This window comes from Vipera ursinii (assembly GCF_947247035.1).
Source record: "Vipera ursinii genome assembly, chromosome: Z".
NCBI lineage: Eukaryota > Metazoa > Chordata > Lepidosauria > Squamata > Viperidae > Vipera > Vipera ursinii.
The window spans coordinates 7,712,356-7,732,022 of NC_139517.1; the positions used below are offsets into that span (position 1 = coordinate 7,712,356).

A 19,667-nucleotide genomic window follows, 5' to 3' on the forward strand; every position below is an offset into this window, starting at 1 on the left:
CACAAGAGACCTTTCAGTTCAAAAAGTACAAAGTTTGAAATGTCTTTTTTTTTCCCCTCACACGTAGCAGCTCAGTTTTTCTGCTTGGGAAAACCCTTTCGGGTCTTCCCCAAATTCTCACTTCTCTCTCAGTAGCTGCTGTGCACTAGAAGTAAAACCTGTTTTGACTCAAAACGTTTGACGTATTGTTACAGTGCAAAGGTTTTGTTTTCTTCAGGAAAGATACTATCTCCCATCCGATGGGAGAGGACAGTCAATCTCTGTTCCCTCTGCTGAGAATGTGGCTTGGCTCATTTATTTCGTGTTGCACGTGGTCCTCGACTTATGATCATATTGGAGCCTGTCTCTTATGGTTTTCAGCGAAAACACTGCAAAATGGTCGTATGACCACGAGACACTTCAAATGGCTGTCAGTACAAGCCAGTTGCTGAACACCCAAACTACGTTTACACGCTGGGGAGACAAGTAGCCATTGGAATTTCAGAAATGGGTCATAAGTATCCCTGTGGAAGTGCGTGGCAAATTCCAGGGTTGCTACACAATCGGTCGTAAGTCGAAGACAGCCTGTGTTTGGTTCAGACTTCCTTAATCTGACGCATTCCGGAAGTGTCCCACTGCAACTCCCATCCTCCTCAATCCAAACCAGGAAAAATGCTAGAGGGGTTACAGCAATGCTTAGGTCTTCCCTAATGCCCATCATCTGTGCTCGTCTGTATTATAAACTTAAATGCCCTTTTCTGTTACCCCATTCACTGACTCTGCAAACTTTTCTTTCTTTAGGCGGCTGTGAAAATGAAGAGAGCAGTTTTAGCGACTCAGAGACGGACAAGTCAGACAACAGGTATGTGTTGTTTCCTTGCTTTCTGGAAATTCCGAAGGGAGAGGTTTACCTGGGTGTGCAAACAGGATGCAAGTTTAGACTTTGAAGAGTCTAAGACAGGCAGTCCCAAAGGTGTTTTTTTTCAAGAGGCAACTGAACTTTCTTGTTTTTCCTTTGAAGACGTTTCGCTTCTCAGCCAAGAAGCTTCTTCAGCTCTGGCTGGATGGTGGGGAATGGAAGGATTTATACTCCTTGCAGACAGCTGGTCATTTGCATTCTTTTAGAGAGTCGTTGAGGCCACTTGGAGATTTACCTGTGTCCTCAGGGTCACCTGAGTGGTGCAAATGGGTGTGGAGCCTTCTTGGCTGCAGGACGTTCTCTGTCCTGTGTCTCTTCACGGTTGAAGACAGACGCAGAGGCTGTTGGGGATGAGTCTGTGTTGTCTGCCTCTCAACCTGAAGCGCAAATGGTTCCTGTAGTCTGCAATGTTTTCTGGAAATCCATTCATACTCCCACACCATTCAAAGGGTGTTCATCCCAAAGTGCATCACTAAATGTCTAAGGAAATACCTAATAATGATGATGATGTGAGGAAAATTCTGAGGGACGACTCACACCCTGGTCGGTATCTCTTTACTCTCCTACCATCGGGTAGGAGATATAGGAGTATAGCCAGCCGTACCAACAGGCTGAAGAACAGCTTTTATCCATGGGCTGTTAGGCTCTTGAACGAGAAATAATTTTATAATTTTATGTGTGACTGACTTGCGAGGCCTGTGTGTTGTGCAATTAGCTCACATGGTGTAACCAGATGGAGGGTTTGTTGTCACTGTGAGTTGTGGGGTGGGGGAACGAAGGGAGGCTCAGCCAATCTCGATGTATACATGGTTGTACTTTGACAATAAAGGTTCATTCATTCATTCATGGTGATGATGATGATGACAACAGCAACAACAACAACGATGATGATGATGATGCCCTGGAATATAATCTGTCAGTTATTCATTGTATTCTTCTGAAATAACAATTTATACCAGCTGAGAGAAAGATATATAAAAAAGAGAGCTTTCGAATGTTCTTCAAGACTATGAATTTTGATTATTGCTTGTTTGGCACAAGAATAGGGGAACAGATATTTTCTCTTAATTATTTGAAAAGGATTTTCATTAGGGAAAATGTATATGTTAATCATTGCTGTCAAACAAGCGTTACAAATTAAGTAGTTATTAAGAAGGTAATTTGATGAGAAAGGAAGGTCCAGAGACGGAATAGAGCACTCGTGGTGTTGAACATCTCTATTTCTGATTTCTGAATTGATGGGATTTTCTAAGCCATTAGCAGCAAAAAAAAAAAAAACTTCCCAGTGACACCAAAATTAAAAATTTGGGGGAAAACCAAGAGGGTTTATCCTATATTCAAGGTTGTCTGTTTGATGCTAGATGAAGATGAAAGCTTTGATTTCAGCACCAATTTAAAATATGGGTCGGCCTCAATTTCCTACCATTTGTTTAGGAACCTTTCAAAGCTACAATGACGCCAAAAAAAGTGATTTACAACCAGTCCCACACTTATGACCCTCACAGCATCCCCAGTCACGTGACAAAAATTTGGCTGCTTGGCAAGTTGCATGTATTTACAATGGTTGCGCCGTCCTGGGGTTATGCGATCGCCATTTGCAACCGTCTCAGCCGGCTTCCAACAAGCTAAGTCAACAAGGGAAGCTTTAACCACTGCATAATTCACTTAACAACTGCAGGGACTCACGTAACCACCACGGAAAAAAAATAAAAATAAATCTTGAACTTCGTAAACTTCTTGAACAGCTTGTAAAACTGTGCGACTCACTTCACAAGGGCCTTCCTTAGCAATGAACATGCTGATCCCGTGGTGGTAAATCAAGGACTATCTTTAATTACTTGCTCGGTTTGAGTCTGACTCCTGATGATTTTGTGGACACATCTATGCAGGTAGTCCTCAACCTACGGCCACAATTGAGCCCCAAATTTCTGTGGCTAAGCGAGACACTTGTTAAGTGGCTGATGACCTTAGCTGGGGTTTATTTTGGGGATGGGGCTTATATTAGAAGCCTCCTGAAAAAAATATTGCTAGGGCTTATTTTCCGGTGTGGATCTTCTTTTCGGGGAAACACGCTATAAAGATGGGCCGACCGTCAAGTTGCCCAAATATGATCATGTGATCATGGAGGGGGTGGGGTGAAGGGGAGTAGTGACCGTCAGAACTTTGAAACTGGATCATAAATAACTCTGGGAAGGTCCGTTGTAAGTTTGAAGGGTCGCTAAGTGGTTAGTCGTAAGTAGAGGACTACCTGTGTACAGGAAGAAGGCAATGGTAAAGGTAGTCCTTGACATATGACTACAATTGAGCCCAAAATATCTGTGGTTAAAGTGAGACATTGGTTGAGTTTTGCCCCATTTTACGACTTTTCTTGCCACCGTTGTTAAGTGAAACACTGCAGTTCTTAAGTTAATAACATGGTTGCTGAGTGAATCTGGCTTCCCCGTTGACTGCTTGTCAGAAGGTGACAAAAGGGGATCCCGTGATCCCTGGACACTGCAATCATCATAAATATGAGCCAGTTGCCAAGCATCTGAATTTTGAACTCATGATCCCGGGGGGGGGGGATGTTGCAAAAGTCGTAGCTGTGAAAAACGGTCATAAGTCCCTTTTTTCAGTACGGTTGTACCTTCGAACGGTCACTAAACAAATTATTGTAAGTTGAGGACTGTCTGTATACAGTGCTTTTCTAAATGGTCGTATGGAAATGGTTTGCAAATACCTCCTTCCCAGTTTAATCTCCAAAGCTAGGACTTCTTAGTGGTATCCCATCCAAGTAGCTACTTCGCTCAACCCTGCTCAGCTTGCTTGGGTTAGCTAATGTTTTTTAGGTGCATTGCCTACTATGCTAAGACATAAGATGGCTTGGGATATAAAGTGCGAATTGAACTTAAAATCCACAAACCAAGAATGACATTTGTGCAATGGGTGTCTAGTTCCTGGGTGATGTACAAAGGCGTCCAGTTTCTTACTTCTATTTTTTTCCTCCAGCTTTGCTCCAAATGTGGAGTTACAAGCTTCTTAGCCAAATCAACAACTGCAGAATTGATCTGCTCTTAGGACTGCTTATCATTGGCTTTTTCTGTTTTATCCCTATATCACAGACACCCTTCGGTGCTATCGGCTAAGAGTCCGGACTGGGGGCTTTGCCTGCAGGATGGTAAGTGGACCGCACATTTATTTAAAAAAGAGAGAGAGAGAGAGAGAACAGAGAGAAACCCAGGAAAATTGGCGTAGTTACAGACACCGAACAGCTTCTGACTCAATTTCTCTTCCTTCTTCTGAAATCCCTTGTGAAATTCTCTCCCATTTCCTAAAGGCGTGTTTCTCAACTTTTAAGGTGCGTGGATGCTGGCTGGGAAAGTCTGATCGTTGAAGTCCACAAATATTAAAAGTTGACGAAGTTGAGAAATGCTAGCCTGAAGGCGTAGTTCACTGCTGAGATGGATTAAAAGCCTTGCTTAGGGTGCTGCCTCATTGCTAAATCCTTGTGCTACCATTCCCTAGTTGTTACTCATCTGAGTTTCCTTCTTTAGGTTTTTAAAGTCCACTTACCGGGGCTAGATGTGAAGACCATTCCTAAGAACTCACTATGCCAGTGTTTTTCAACCTCAGCCATTTTAAGATGTGTGGACTTCAACTCCCAGAATTCCCCAGCCAGGAATTAAAGGATTGTCTACCTTGTTGTTGTTAGTTGTGAAGTCGTATCCGACCCATCGCTACCCATCGCGACCCCATGGAAGGCCTTCCTGTCCTCTACCATCTTCTGGAGTCCATTTAGGCTCACACCTACTGCTACAGTGACTCTATCCAGCCACCTCATTCTCTGTCGTCCCCTTCTTCTCTTGCCCTCAACCTTTCCCAGCATTAGGCTCTTCTCCAGTGAGTCCTTCCTTCTCATTAGGTGGCCAAAGTATTTGAATTTCCACTTCAGGATCTGGCCTTCTAAAGAGCAGTCAGGGTTGATCTCCTCTATGACTAACCGGTTTGATCACCCTGCAGTCCAAGGGACTCGCAGGAGTCTTCTCCAGCACCAGAGTTCAAAGGCCTCAATTCTGCCTTGGCATACTCCCAGTGTTTTGGGCGATTCTAAGTTGTATGGACTTCAACTTCCAGCTATGCTGGTTGGGGAATTCTTGGCCTTGAAGTCCACAAGAATAACTGCCTTAGATTAACTAGGGGAAAAAGGCACTTTATTCATACAAATAGTACCCAAATCAGAAAATAACAGCAATGAAAACCAGGTTTTCTTAAACTCTTTGCAGTCCAAAAATGATAATTAGAAGATAAAATTATACTTCTAGAATATATTCTGCAGAAGAGTAAGAAATGACTTGATTTTTATTATTTTATTTATTTTAATCCCATTTATATCCCGCCCTTCTCCGAAGACTCAGGGAGGCTTACAAGCTTAGCAGTAGCCTTCATTCTATGTATATGCCTGCTTATTAGGGCTTTCACACACACACCCCCCAAGCGGCATTATTACAAAGTCAGCTTAATTGCCCCCAACAATCTGGGTCCTCATTTTACCTACCTCGGAAGGGTGGAAGGCTGAGTCAACCTTGAGCCTGGTGGGACTCGAACCTGCACTAATTGCAGGCAGCTGGTGTTACTTAAGGAGGCATTAGCCCACTGCTCCACCAAGGCAGTGGCAAATAATCAATCTATCAAACAAACAATCGATATCAAACAGTACAATTCTGTTTCAACTATGTGTGGACTTCAATTCCCAGAATTCTACCGCCAATCCCAAGCGTGGTAATTGGAAAATAAAATTATACCCCCAGAATATATTTTGCAGAAGAGTAAGAAATGACTCGATGGCAAATAAACAATCAGACAATCAAGCAATGAATCGATATCAATCAATACAAATGTCCTTTATTCACAAAGATAATACCCAAATCAGAAAATAACCATGATGTAAACCAGGCTTTCTTAAACCCTCTGCAATCCCAAACGTGATAATTGGAAAATAAAATTATATCCCTAGAATATATTTTGCAGAAGAGTAAGAAATGACTTGATGGCAATCTATCAGTCAGTCAGTCAGTCAGCCAGCCAGCCAGCCAATCAATCAATCAATCAATCAATCAATCAATCAATCAATCAATCAATCTTAATACAATTCTCAGTTTCAACTATGTGTGGACTTCAGTTCCCAGAATGCCACAGCCAGCTACCACAAAGTTTCTCAATTTCAGCTATGTTCAGCTGTGTGGACTTCAGCTCCCAGAATTCCACAGTCAGCAATGCTGGCTAAGGAATTCTGGGAGATGAGGTCCACACATCTTAAAATGACTGAGGCTGAGAAACACTGCACTATGTCCTTTACTTCACACAAGTTAAAATGGTTTTTCAGATACAACGTTTAACAAGAAACGTCCTGAGAACGCTAGGCCAGAACTGGATGATTGCAATCTTGAAGGTTGTTTTTTTTATGAAGTATAGGTTTTCTTTGACTTACAACCATTCATTTAGTGACTGTTCGAAGTTACGACAACACTGAAAAAAGTGACTTATGACCGTTTTTCGCACAACCGTCTGCAGCATCCCCATGGTCACGTGATCACAATTTGGATGCTTGACAACTGGCACATATTTATGACACAGTTGCAGTCTCCCGGGGTCATGTGATTCCCCCTTTGCGACCTTCTGACAAGCAAAGTCAATGGGGAAGCCAGATTAACTTCACCATTGTGTTGCTAACTTACCAACTGCAGTGATTCACTTAACAACCGTGTCAAGAAAGGTCGTAGAATGGGGCGAAACTCACTACACAACTGTCTCGCTTAGCAAAAAAAAAAAAATTGGGGCTCAATTCTGACCGTCAGTCGAGGAGTGTGGGTGTGGCGTGCTATTCACCAACCAAAGTTCATTGTGTTGTGTCTTTCTCTGCCTTCTGATGTCTTGCAGAGCCTTTGTATCAAACATATCGCCAAGCTGTCATCTCCAAAGAGATCAAGAGGCAAACGGTTCCCCGAAACAGTAGTTTCAGCAGCTCGGACTACAGAGCCCCTTCTCCTGGGGAAGGGTCGACGGGGCCCCAGGGCTCTGTCCCTCATAGCACCCTTTGGCAGGAGTTGCCCGCTGTACGAGAAAGTGGCGTTTTGGAAAACATCAGCCCAGAAGAAAGGAAGATGCAAGAGGTAACTCTGACAGGACTTTAGATTGGAGAGGCGTTTCTCATCAGATAGAATTTGAGGTGTCTGAAACGCTTCAGAAATTTCCTGAACAATTAATCAGTGGAATGACTTGCTTCCAGAAGTTGCGGGTGCTCCAACACGGGAGGTTTGTAAGGACTTTGGACAGCCATTTGTCTGAAATGATATAGGGTTTCCTGTGAAGCAGGGGGTTGGACTAAAACAGGGCTTTTCAACCAGGAGTACGGGTACCACCTGTGGTACATTGGCACCTGGCAGGTGGTACACGACCATCCTAGAAAAGTGGAAGTGGGGGAGGGGAATGAGCTGAACCGGTGGCAGCACCGCACAAGACTGAGCGAGAGATGGCTGGAGCTGCAGGGCTGTCAGGGCTCAGCGGAAGCGCCAGAATCAGCGCCAGGCTCCAGCTGGAGCTCCAGCTGGAGTGTTGCAGCATCTCCAGGGTCTTGTGAGTAACATTCAGATGCTTGGCAACTGATTCATATTTATGACGGTCACAGTGTTCCAGGGTCATGTGAAGTGACCAAAACCTGCTGCAACCACCCAGCAGAGGGAGGGTGAATAAAAACCAAACACCCTCCACCCCACCCCCGCTGCCTATCCTCAACAGAAATGCTCACAACAATGAAAACCTCGGACAGGAGGAAGAGCGCCACCAGGCGGGCAGGCAGGTGTCTTGCTCGGCTGTGGCTTGTGGGGGACACTTTTTTCAGTGCCATTGTAACTTCAAACAGTCACTAAGCGAAATGTTGTAAGTCGAGGACTACCTGTACTTCATCACTTTTTTCCTTTTTTTTTTTTTTGGTCATCAAGTTTTTGACAGCTTGCTAGGCGACTGGTGGTACTCGGATGTTGCCATATCCTAAAAGTGGTACAGTGGGTGAAAAGGTTGAAAAGCCCTGAGCTAGAAGACCTCCAAGGTCCCTTCTGTTATTCTGCTTTGAGAACCATCAAAACATGCAGCGTTTCAGTGAATACACTGAGGAGTTGTACATTGTGTTGGTAGGGTTCTTTTCCCCTCAGAAAATGAGATCATTTTAAGTTTAGAGTCATATTTATTCGCAATTTGGGACTGGGTGTTTCACACATGGATTACGACTCGAGCTATTTCAGCAGATTAATACTATTTTTCCAACTAACGTGGCACTAGGGAGGCTGTGTATCTGAATGGTGCAGATGAATTTTGTGCTGCAGTCCAAACTTTCTGTGTGTACATTAGTAGATTCTGATTCTCCCCCACCATAACATGAGACACTTGTAATTGCAGTGGCGTAGCGTGGGGGGTGCAGGGGGGGCCGGCCGCACCAGGCGCAACATCTGGGGGGGCGCGCTCACACTGAGCTGCTCAGGGAGCCCCAAGGGCTGCCCAGAGTTGGCTTGGCGTGACAGCAACACCATATTAACACTAAAAGCACGCGCGCTGCCCAGCGTGCAATCGTATCTGTAACAGCCGTTTTGTTCTCTTAATAACAGGAATAATTACACCCCGCCCCTTTGTCCCGAGAGACACGTGGTCTCGATTGTGGCTTGCAGTAGACTCGCGGCGGGGGGCTGCAGCACACCTCGTCGTTTACCAGCCCTCGGAACTGTTTGGCGGAGTGTCCAGCGCTGCTCGCCGTTTGTAATAAACAGGGGTCTTCAAACTTGGCCCTTTTATGACTTGTGGACTTCAGCTCCCAGAATTCCTCAGCCAGGCTGAGAGGAGCTGAAGTCCACAAGTCTCCTGGGAGCTGAAGTCCACAAGTCATAAAAGGGCCAAGCTTGAAGACCCCTGGTAATAATAAAGAATGAGGCCCGCAGACGGCGAGAAGGCTGAAAAGGGCGTCGCTCCTGGGTGTATCTTCTGCTCGGAATTGCGTCTCCCGAAGGCAAACTTAAATCTTCCTTGAGCTGGTTTTCGCTGCGCGCGGGCGCGCGCAAAAGAGAGAGAGAAAAAAAAAGAGATCTCCGAAGGGAACCGGGGAGGGGGAGGGGCGGCCTGGCGGAATGCGCCTTGTTCTAATTGTGGAATATAGGGCAAGGCTTCCGTTCCGCCCCCGCCCCGCCCCCGCCCCCCCCCCAGCCTGAGCCTGCCTTGCGTGGCTGGTGGCTCTCCTGCGGTAATTGCAGCAGAATCCCAAGCAGACATTTCTTCCTCTAGGGCAGCGTTTCCCAACCTTAGGAACTTGAAGATGCGTGGACTTCAACTCCCAGAATTCCCCAGCTGGCTGGCTGGGGAATTCTGGGAGTTGAAGTCCACGCATCTTCAAGTTCCTAAGGTTGGGAAACACTGCTCTAGGGAATGTGGCGGAGTTTTCTAACCTCGCGGGGAAGGGGTAAATCGGACCTCCTTTGTCTGCTTGGTGTGTTAGGACCAGTGGCGTAGCGTGGATAAGCAGCGTCTGGGCAGAAAATAGGTCGGGCGCCGCAGCAAGTATGAATTCCTGGGGTTCAGCCTAAGCAGGCAAAGCTGCAGGGTGGGTTGGTTGGCTTTTCCGGCTTTGGAATAACCTTGGGAAGCTGAGGCATTGTAAGTTGGAAGTCATTGTTTGTCGCCTAACATGTTGGGTCAACCCCACGCCACATGCTAAGCCATAAACCGTGGTTGGTATCCAGGGTTTAGGACAAGATGGAGAAAACTAGCCAATTGTGGGATCATAAATCTTGATGAAGCCCATCATCGCTCCATGTGATGTATGCACTCAATCTACAAATGTAGTCCAAGCCTATTCACATCTGTTGTAAGGTCATTCTCTCGTGGGGTTTATCCTGACGTCCACTAAGAGTGGAACAAACATGCCCCATTAACCATTTTCAACGCCATGTCCTCTCTTTGTCTCATCCTAAATCACAGCTGAGGCACCTTAAAGTTGCCTTGTTTCAGTTTTAAACTAGCATTTTCCCTCTTCTCCAGAGACCCTTTTTTGCCTTGAACCTAACTCAGGGGTAGGCAACCTTGGCTCTTTTATGACTCATGGACTTCAACTCCCAGAATTCCTGAGCTAGTGGAAGAGACTCGAGTGCTAAAATCCACGGGTTAGGGGGCGCAAATTACTTGCCTTGCCCCGGGTGCTGACAACCCACGCTACGCCACTGTGTAATTGTAAATTGTGTTAGTGATGAAATAAAGCAAAATAAGAGCCACTCCCAAGCACAGATATGTCCTGGCGACTTTTTTTCTTCTTCCCTGCTATATCCTCATGATACAGGATACATCTTGTTCCAACTCTTGCTGGTATTGTGTTATCTCCTTTAAACAGCCAACAATCTGTTGCAATTTTCCCATGGGTAAAATCTGACTCATCTGCTACAGGTAGTTCTCAACTCACAATGGCCTCAGAAAGGGTTTTGAATGCCCCCTATTGTGAAATACGTCCGACTGTCCTAAGGCTTTTGCCAGTTTTCAGCAAAAAAACACCCATTCGGGAGAGTGAATTCACTTAATGATCACAGGATTCGCTTAACGACTGCTGTAAAAATGTAAAAAAATAAATAAATCATGTGGGCGCCTCAACTTATGACCATAACAACTTATGACCGCAATTCTAGTCCTAGTTGTGATTGTAAATTTTTTTATTTTTTTATTTAAATTCCATTTATATCCCGCCCTTCTCCGAAGACTCAGGGCGGCTTACAAACTTAGCAGTTGAGGCCTGCTTGTATTATTTTGCAAGTAGGTGACCCTTCTTAAGGGACAGACTTTTAAGCCTCGCTCTGTCCACTTATCTGGTGAGGATTCCTGTGGACTATTTTTTAAAAAAAGGGATCTTGCTCTTTACCCATCAAATTTATTAGCTGATCCCCAGATTGGGGACTTGAATCAGTCTGAACGTTGGCTGACCGTTTGGTGAGAGGAGAAATAGATGATTTGTGTGTCAATTCTTCTGTTGTCTAGTCAGTGTTGTTTAGACCAGCGGTCCCCAATCTTCCCGGCTTGGGGGGGCGGGGGCAGGGGAGGGTTCTGTGCGAGCAGCAGTTGTGCACGCGTGCGTACACACAGCTCCATTTGTGCAAGTGCTGGGCACGTGGACCTGCCAGGTGCACAAATGGAGCTGTGCACGCAAGCACGTGTGTAGCACAGAAATGGAGCTGCATGTCCGTACTCACCTGCCACTAGCATGGCCTGGATCTGAATGGCCCAATATTGGGCTGCAGCCCGGAGTTTGGGGATTCCTGGTTTAGACTGCTCTTGAATGTGGGTTTAGGGCTCTTTTGGATTACTGCTAAACCTGTGTCCAAAACAAGCTCAGCTACTTCCTGGCGGTATTCAAACGGGCCTCCAGGGTGCAAAAGCAGAATGAGATTTGATAGATAGCATTTGGAGAAGCTGCGGGAACATAATGCTCACCATGCTTTGTTTCATTCATGTCTGTCGGGTTCTTTCTGCCTTCGTCACTCATTCGGCCTTCTTTGTGGCTCTTTGGCATCTGTGGTCAAGAGTCTCTTTGAGGTGGTGACCTCCGAAGCCTCTTACCTACGCTCACTCACCCTTCTGATCGAGCACTTCATGGAGTCTCGGGAGCTGGCTGGCACCATCCTTCTGCGCGAGCACCGCATTCTTTTCTCCAACATACGCAAAGTCCAAGAAGTCAGCGAAAGGTCAGTTGTCTTCCTGTCTTTCTTCCACTCTGCATTGCCCTGGATTGAAGGTAGCCAGTCACAGAATTCCTAATTTGCTGTTGGCCATCCTGAAGGACGTGATCTCCACGTTCAGAAGGGAACACTCTCTCCCAAGTGGTTCTTCTGATTGGGGGGGGGAATCACCTGTGATGAACAGCAGGCTAGTCAATTATCCAACTGTACGACCGTCTGTTTAATCGCTACCCCTCCCAACTTCAAAAGGTGGAAATAGATCCCTGCCTAGGCTTGTTCTTTTTGCTCGTGCTTCTGTGAACGCTCCACGTTATCTCTGATGCCAGTTCTTCCACTTGATAGGTTCTTACGGGATCTGGAGTGGCGGTTGGCTGAAAGCCTGCAGATCTCAGACGTTTGTGATATTGTGGAGGATCACGCTCAGCAGAACTTCTCGGTCTACATTGATTACGTCCGTAACCAGCTCTACCAGGAGAAGACCTATAGTAGCCTCATGTGAGTAAGTGAGGAGGAAAGGAAAACCAGTCTGCCCGCCCATCCTTGGGGAGAGTGAAGGATTCCAATGAGTGGAGGAATTATTTGGAGGAAACCCATTGCCTGTTTTTCCCAGCTAATGTTGACCTCGCTGAGAATTCTGGGAGTTGTAGTTTCCCCCTCATTTGGCAGTCTGATCACCATTTTGGGATCTCTGTACAAAGGGCTGGCTCAGATGCCAAAAGATATTAGTTCAGCCTGTCCAACAGCAACGATTCAGGTACTCCTGAAGAACTTGTGGGCGGTTGATCACGGCCATCCCTTGTAGGATCCCACCTTTGAAGTGGGAATAGCATTAGTAATAGCAATATTACTTTTTAGACTTATTTATCGCTTCATAGTGCTTTCCAGCCCTCTCTAAGCGGTTTACAGAATCAGCGTATTGCCCCCAACCATCTGGGCCCTCATTTTATCGACTTCAGAAGGATGAGTCAATCTTGAGCCGGTCAGAATCGAACTCCTGGTGTGAGCAGTGAGTTAGTTAGCCTGCAGTCCTGCATTCTAACCATTGCGTCACCACGGCTCTTCCTGTTCTTCCCGTCGTGGATGGTGGATAGGGTTGTAACTGGGCCTCGAAAAAGGCTTTGTTGAGTGTTTCTGTGCAGTCTACTTCTCAGATGCTTCCAGGAAGCCCTCAAGGGGTCACCAGCCTTGCAACTTTTAAGACCTGTGGACTTCAACTCCCAGAATTCCCCAGCCAGCATTCCCAATGAGGAATGAGTATTGGCGGTGGCCTAGAGCCACTGCAGGGGAAGGGCAAAGGGTGAGCAGATGCTGTGCCCCACCATGTTCCAGTTCAGGCCTGTGGCTCTTGGCTGCAGCTTTCCTTCCTCTTCCCTCTTAGGGAGAAGAACCCCCAGTTTGCCATCGTCGTCACCCGGCTCCAGGAGCAGCCCCAGTGCCAACGCCTCCCCTTCATGTCTTTCTTGCTGCTTCCTTTCCAGAGGATCACTCGTATCAAGATGCTCTTGGAGGTGAGGACCAGGTGTGGTCTTGGAGCCCAGGATCTGGGATGCTAGAAAGCTAGAGTAGGGGGCTTCTGGGTGGAGGGAAGGCATTTCTTGGGGAGAGCAGGTCAGCAGATTGGGGAAGCAAGTTCTAAGCCAATGTTAGAACTTTCTTTCTTTCTTTCTTTCTTTCTTTCTTTCTTTCTTTCTTTCTTTCTTTCTTTCTTTCTTTCTTTCTTTCTTTCTTTCTCTTTTTCTTTCTTTCTCTTTTTCTTTCTTTCTTTCTTTCTTTCTTTCTTTCTTTTTCTTTCTTTCTCTTTCTTTCTTTCTTTTTCTCTCTCTGTCTCTCTCTTTCTCTCACAGTCTCTCTCTCTGTCTTCATCTCTGTCTGTCTTTCTATACATATAAATATATATTATTATTTCTCTCTCTCCCCTTCTTCCTCCCCCTCCTGCTGCTTCTTCCTGCCCTTTTTCTCCCTTTTTTCTCTTCCTTCCTTCCTTCCTTCCTCTCTCTCTTTCTCCTTTCTCTTTCTTTCTTTCTTTCTTTCTTTCTTTCTTTCTTTCTTTCTTTCTTTCTTTCTTTCTTTCTTTCTCTTTCTTTCTTTCTTTCTTTCTTTCTTTCTTTCTTTCTTTCTTTCTTTCTTTCTTCTTCCTTCCTTCCTTCCTTCCTCTCTTTTTCTTTCTTTCTCTTTCTCTCTCTCTCTCTGTCTTGATCTCTGTCTGTCTGTCTGTCTCTCTATAATATAAATATATATTGTTATTGTTATTGCTAAGCACATTGATTTGTGCTTAGATTGTAAGCCGCCCTGAGTCTTCGGAGAAGGGCGGGATATAAATAGGATTAAAATAAATAAATAAATATTTTTCTCTCTCCCTCTTCCTCCCCCTCCTGCTTCTTCTTCCACCCCTTTTCTCCCTTTTTCTTTTCCTTCCTTCCTTCCTTCCTTCCTTCCTTCCTTCCTTCCTTCCTTCCTTCCTTCCTTCCTTCCTTCCTTCCTCTCTCTTTCTCCTTTCTTTTTCTTTCTTTCTTTCTTTCTTTCTTTCTTTCTTTCTTTCTTTCTTTCTTTCTTTCTTTTTCTTTCTCTTTCCTCCCTCCCTCCCTCCCTCCCTCCCTCCCTTCCTTCCTTCCTCCCTCCCTCCCTCCCTTCCTTCCTCCCTCCCTCCCTCCCTCCCTCCCTTCCTCCCTCCCTCCCTCCCTTCCTTCCTTCCTTCCTTCCTTCCTTCCTTCCCTCCCTCCCTCCCTCCCTCCCTTCCTTCCTTCCTTCCTTCCTTCCTTCCTTCCTTCCCTCCTTCCCTCCCTCCCTCCCTTCCTCCCTCCCTCCCTCCCTCCCTCCCTCCCTCCCTTCCTTCCTTCCTTCCTTCCTTCCTTCCTTCCTTCCTTCCTTCCTCCCTTCCTTCCTTCCTCTTCTTTTGACCATCTCTCGATCCCCTCCATTTTATTCCTCCCTTTTCCTCGTCCTCTTCTGTCTTTTCTCCCACCTTCAGCATCTCTGCCCCCCCCTCCCCCTTTTCTCTTCTCCACCTTGTTGGGAAGAGGAGAGGAACTGTTGGAATCTTTTTTTGCAAATGAATTGAAATTAAGCCACCGAAATACTCCTGGGTTTAATTTCTCCTCTGTGTAAGGGGCAGCAATCAGGTTTAAACGGAGCAGCAGTGCCGTCTCTGCCTCTGGATGCAAATGAGGATCCAGCTGTCAGGAATTTGAAGGGGGGGGGAAACTAATCCAATTGCTTTCATTATTTTTCAATTTCCTGGGGAAGATGATTTCAGGCCCTCAATCCAGGAGGCCTTTCCTGTGCAGAGAAGCCCATTCGTATCACTTTTCCCCTCCCCCTTGGCTGTTGTGTGAATGGGGTGTCCTCCGTGAAGCACAGATTTCTGAGCAGGTCAGAAACCCAGCTGGAGAAGGGTTTTTAAGATTGTGAGAATGGGATGCTGAACCAGGAGTGGGGAAAAGGTTTCACATTTGACTCTGCCATAATAATAATAATAATAATAATAATAATAATAATAATAATAATAATAATAATAATAATAATAATAATAATAATAAATAATAATAATAATAATAATAATAATAATAATAATAATAATAATAATAATAAAGTTGGAAGGGACCTTGGAGGTCATCTAGTCACCTAGTTGTGTGAATGGGGTATCCTCTGTGAAGCACAGATTTCTGAGCAGGTCAGAAACCCAGCTGGAGAAGGGTTTTTAGATTGTGAGAATGGGATGCTGAACCAGGAGTGGGCAAAAGGTTGCACATTTGACTTTGCCCCTATTAATAATAATAATAATAATAATAATAATAATAATAATAATAATAATAATAATAATAATAATAATAATAAATAATAATAATAATAATAATAATAATAATAATAATAATAATAATAATAATAATAAAGTTGGAAGGGACCTTGGAGGTCATCTAGTCACCTAGTTGTGTGAATGGGGTATCCTCTGTGAAGCACAGATTTCTGAGCAGGTCAGAAACCCAGCTGGAGAAGGGTTTTTAGATTGTGAGAATGGGATGCTGAACCAGGAGTGGGCAAAAGGTTTCACATTTGACTCTGCCCCTATAAATAATAATAATAATAATAATAATAATAATAATAATAATAATAATAATAATAATAATAATAAGAAGAAGAAGAAGAAGAAGAAGAAGAAGAAGTTGGAAGGGACCTTGGAGGTCATCTAGTCCAACCCCCTGCTCAGGCAGGAAACCCTATACCATTTCAGACAAATGGCTGTCCAGTCTCTTCTTGAAATACTTCCAGTGTTTCAGGATTCACCACCTCTGGAGGCAGGTTGTTCCACTGGTTAATTGTTCTAACTGTCAGGAAGTTTCTCCTTAGTTCTAGGTTGCTTCTCTCCTTGATTAGTTTCCATCCATTGCTTCTTGTCCTGCCTTCAGGCACTTTGGAGAATAGCTTGACTGCCTCTTCTTTGGGGCAGCCCCTGAGATATTGGAACACTGCTATCATGTCCCCACCCCTCGTCCTTCTCTTCCTTAAACTACACATACCCAATTCCAGCAACCGTTTCCTATATGTTTTAGCCTCCAGTCCCCTAATCATCTTTGTTGCTCTTCTCTGTACCCTTTCTAGAGTCTCGACATCTTTTTTACATCATGGTGAAACCCCAAACAGGTTGGTCCAACTTTTCCAATTAATGGTCCAGCACCAGCCTGTCCTCTCTGGATTTATTTGAACCTCAACAAATTCCTCTTTTCAGCTTGGGATGTTTTTGATGATTGGGATGACCTGAGTTTCTGGCTTAAGACCAGGGCAATTCAAACTCTTCTGAATTCAGGGCCTTTGCTCAGTACTAACCTCTGGTTTTATTTCGGGTGTGTCTAGAATATTCTGCGCCGGACGGAGGAAGCTTCTTTGCGAGAACAAAATGCCATGAAGGCTCTGGGTTCTGTTTCCAAGGTAAAGGAACTCATTAACAGAGGCAAACTTGTCGTATAAGCCCCACCCCCAAATAAACCCCAGTTAAGATCCTCAGCCAGATGGATGCATTTAGTACCGCATTTCTCTGAATATAAGCTCTAGCCGAAAAATAAGCCCTAACGCATCTTTTGGATCAAAAATTAATAGAAGACCTAGTCGTATTTTCAGGGAAACACAGGTAGTTGTTTGCAACAACCTGTAGTCACATAACTGCGATTTGGGTTCATTTTGCCAGAAACAAGCTTTTTTAACTTCTGGCAAAAAAAGACCCATTGGCTGAAATGGTTCATTCAATGACGGTGACATTGATTTAATGACTGCTGCAGACAAGATCATAAAGCTGGGTGCAGTCATGTGGTGAGCCCCTTAACAACCATCTTGTAATTCCGGGGCTCAAATATGGCCATAAGACAAAGACCACCTCTATGTTTATTTTTTTAACTGTCTAGTCTAGCTTACAGTCCTTGTGGTCTCCTGTTCAAACGTTGGCCAAGCTTGACCCTGCTTAGCTTCTCTAAGGTCAATCAAAGTTGGTTAGCTGTTGCCATCTGTAAAGGCATTCTTGATATCTCTAATACAGACTGAAGTCTTCTGGGCCGGAGTTGTCTCCTTTTTGGATAAATGCCGTATTGATTTAAAATGTTCGGTGGGGATGATTTTCCTCCCCTTCCCCATATATCAAGGCCTTGAAATACAGGTTATCCTCAACTTCCGACAATTGAGCCCAACATTTCTGTTGCTAAGTGAGGCATTTGTTAAGTGAGTTTTGTCCCGCCTTACGACCTTTCTTGCCACAGTTGTTCAGTGAATCACTGCAATTGTTAAGTTAGTAACACGGCTGCTAAGTGAATCTGGCTTCCCCATAGACTTTGCTTGTCAGAAGGTCGCCAAAGCGGATTGTGTGACTCTGGGGACACTGCAACCGTCATAAATATGAGTCAGTTGCCAAGCCTCTGAATTCAGATCTCGTGACCAAGAGAAAGCTGCAAATGGTTGTAAGTGTGAAAAATAGTCATCAAGTCACAAAGGTGCTTTTCCACGAGGAAACTGGACTTTCCTGGGGGTTTTTTTGGAAGACATTTCGCTTCTCATCCAGGAAGCTTCTTCAACTCTGACTGGATGGTGGTGGAGCTGAAGAAGCTTCTTTCATGAGAAGCAAAATTTATTTATTTTATTTTATTTATTTATTTGTTTTATATACCGCCCTTCTCCCGGGGGACTCAGGGCGGTGTACAGAGCAATAAAGTAAGAATACAATAAGGCAATAAAGTGAGAAAATTTTAAAACCCAAATCTATCAGGCCAGGCCGGCTTGTTGGAATAGATAAGTTTTTAGCTCACGCCGGAAGGAGCGAAGGTCGGGGGTCATCCGGATTTCAGCTGGTAAGCGGTTCCAGAGGATTGGCGCACCCACCGAGAATGCTCTCCCCCTGGGGGTCACCAGCCGACATTCTCTGACCGGTGGCACCCTGAGGAGGCCCTCTCTGTGGGAGCGCACAGGTCGGAGGGGTGTTGACGCCGGCAGCAGGTGCTCCCGTAGGTAATCCGGACCCAAGCCATGTAGGGCTTTGTATGTCATCACTAGCACCTTGAATTTCACCCGGAAGGCAACTGGAAGCCAGTGCAGCTCACGGAGCAGAGGTGTAATATGGGAGTATCGGGAGACCCCCAAAAGCATTCGTGCAGCTGCACTCTGCACCAGCTGAAGCTTCCGAGTGGTTCTCAAGGGCAGCCCCATGTAAAGAGCGTTGCAGTAGTCAAGACGAGAGGTCACAAGTGCATGGGTGACTGTACGCAAGGCATCCAGGTCCAGATAGGGTCGCAGCTGGCGCACCAGACGAACCTGAGCGAAAGCCCCCCTAGTCACAGCTCCTATGTGATCTTCTAAAGAGAGCTGTGAATCTAAGAGGACACCCAGGTTGCGAGCCTTATCTACGGGGGGTAATAACTCGCCCCCGATATTAAGAGATGGAATACTCTGAATATCCTGACATGCCGGTATGTACAGCCATTCAGTCTTGTCCGGGTTGAGTTGAAGCCTGTTCCTCCCCATCCATTCCCGGACCGCTTCCAGGCATGTCTTCAAAGGAAAAAACAAGCAAGTCCATTTTGCCTCCTGAAAAAGCACCTCTGGGACAAACATGACCTGGATGGCTGAGAATCTCCATAGACATTCAGTCATAAGTCACTTTTTTTCCCCCAGTGATGTTAAACGCTCACTAAATGAACTGTTGTAAGTTGAGGACTACCTTTACCGTGTTTCTAAATGCTGGAGAGAGGAAAAAAAAATAATGAAAAGAAAAAAGAAGAACACGTCTTGTTGGCACCTTACCATATTTTGGAGAATGCTTTTGCTTGGATCGATGCTTCATTGAGCCTCCTTCGGGGGGGGGGGGGTGGGGGGGAGAGAAGGGCAGTCAGTAACTTTAGAAAGCCACAGAAAAATGGACTCTTCTCTTCCGTCCCACATCTCCAAATCTCTTCTTTAGATCATAGAGGAATGTAACTCCGAGGTCGGACGGATGCGTCATATGGAAGAGCTGATCCACACGGCCAGCAAGATTGAGTTTGACAAGCTGAAGGTCTGAATGGGTTTGCCTTGAGTCCTTCTGTGGGGGCTTGTCCTAGCCTGCCACAGCTTCTCCCCCTGGCCCTCTTAAGTGTGCTTGCGTGAATTGGGGAATTTAAGAGAAGATACGTCGGCCTGGGGTTGTGCATTTAGGAGGAGGTGGCATGGTGATATTTTTCCTGCAAGGGATCCTCAAATTACACAATTCAGGGGATACGAGGAACTAGGTTTTTACACATTAAAGACTGCCCTTTTGGCAAGCTCACTCTTAAAAGGATTGTCTGCCTTGGCATACCCTAATCCAGTGTTTTTGCAACCTTGGTGATTCTAAGATGTATGGACCAACTCCCAGCTACACTGGCTGGGGGATTCTGGGAGTTGAAGTCCACAGGAAAAACTGCCTTAGATTAACTAGGGGGGAAAATGTCCTTTATTCACAAAGATAATACCCAAATCAGAAAATAACCATGATGTAAACCAGGCTTTCTTAAACCCTCTGCAATCCCAAACGTGATAATTGG

The 19,667-nt window shown here is 45.3% G+C and overlaps 1 protein-coding gene across 1 annotated transcript in view; it reads left to right on the forward strand.

Annotated features, from left to right (window-relative positions):
- Positions 1-19,667, forward strand: part of ARHGEF15 (Rho guanine nucleotide exchange factor 15) — a 67,067-nt gene that overhangs the window by 38,697 nt on the left and 8,703 nt on the right. Inside the window, exons 4-11 of the mRNA XM_083377646.1 lie at positions 781-841; positions 4,000-4,055; positions 6,815-7,047; positions 11,480-11,640; positions 11,977-12,129; positions 13,013-13,142; positions 16,483-16,557; positions 19,067-19,159. Of these exons, the coding sequence (XP_083233772.1) occupies positions 781-841; positions 4,000-4,055; positions 6,815-7,047; positions 11,480-11,640; positions 11,977-12,129; positions 13,013-13,142; positions 16,483-16,557; positions 19,067-19,159 (962 nt within the window). The remainder of the gene's footprint in view (positions 1-780; positions 842-3,999; positions 4,056-6,814; positions 7,048-11,479; positions 11,641-11,976; positions 12,130-13,012; positions 13,143-16,482; positions 16,558-19,066; positions 19,160-19,667) is intronic.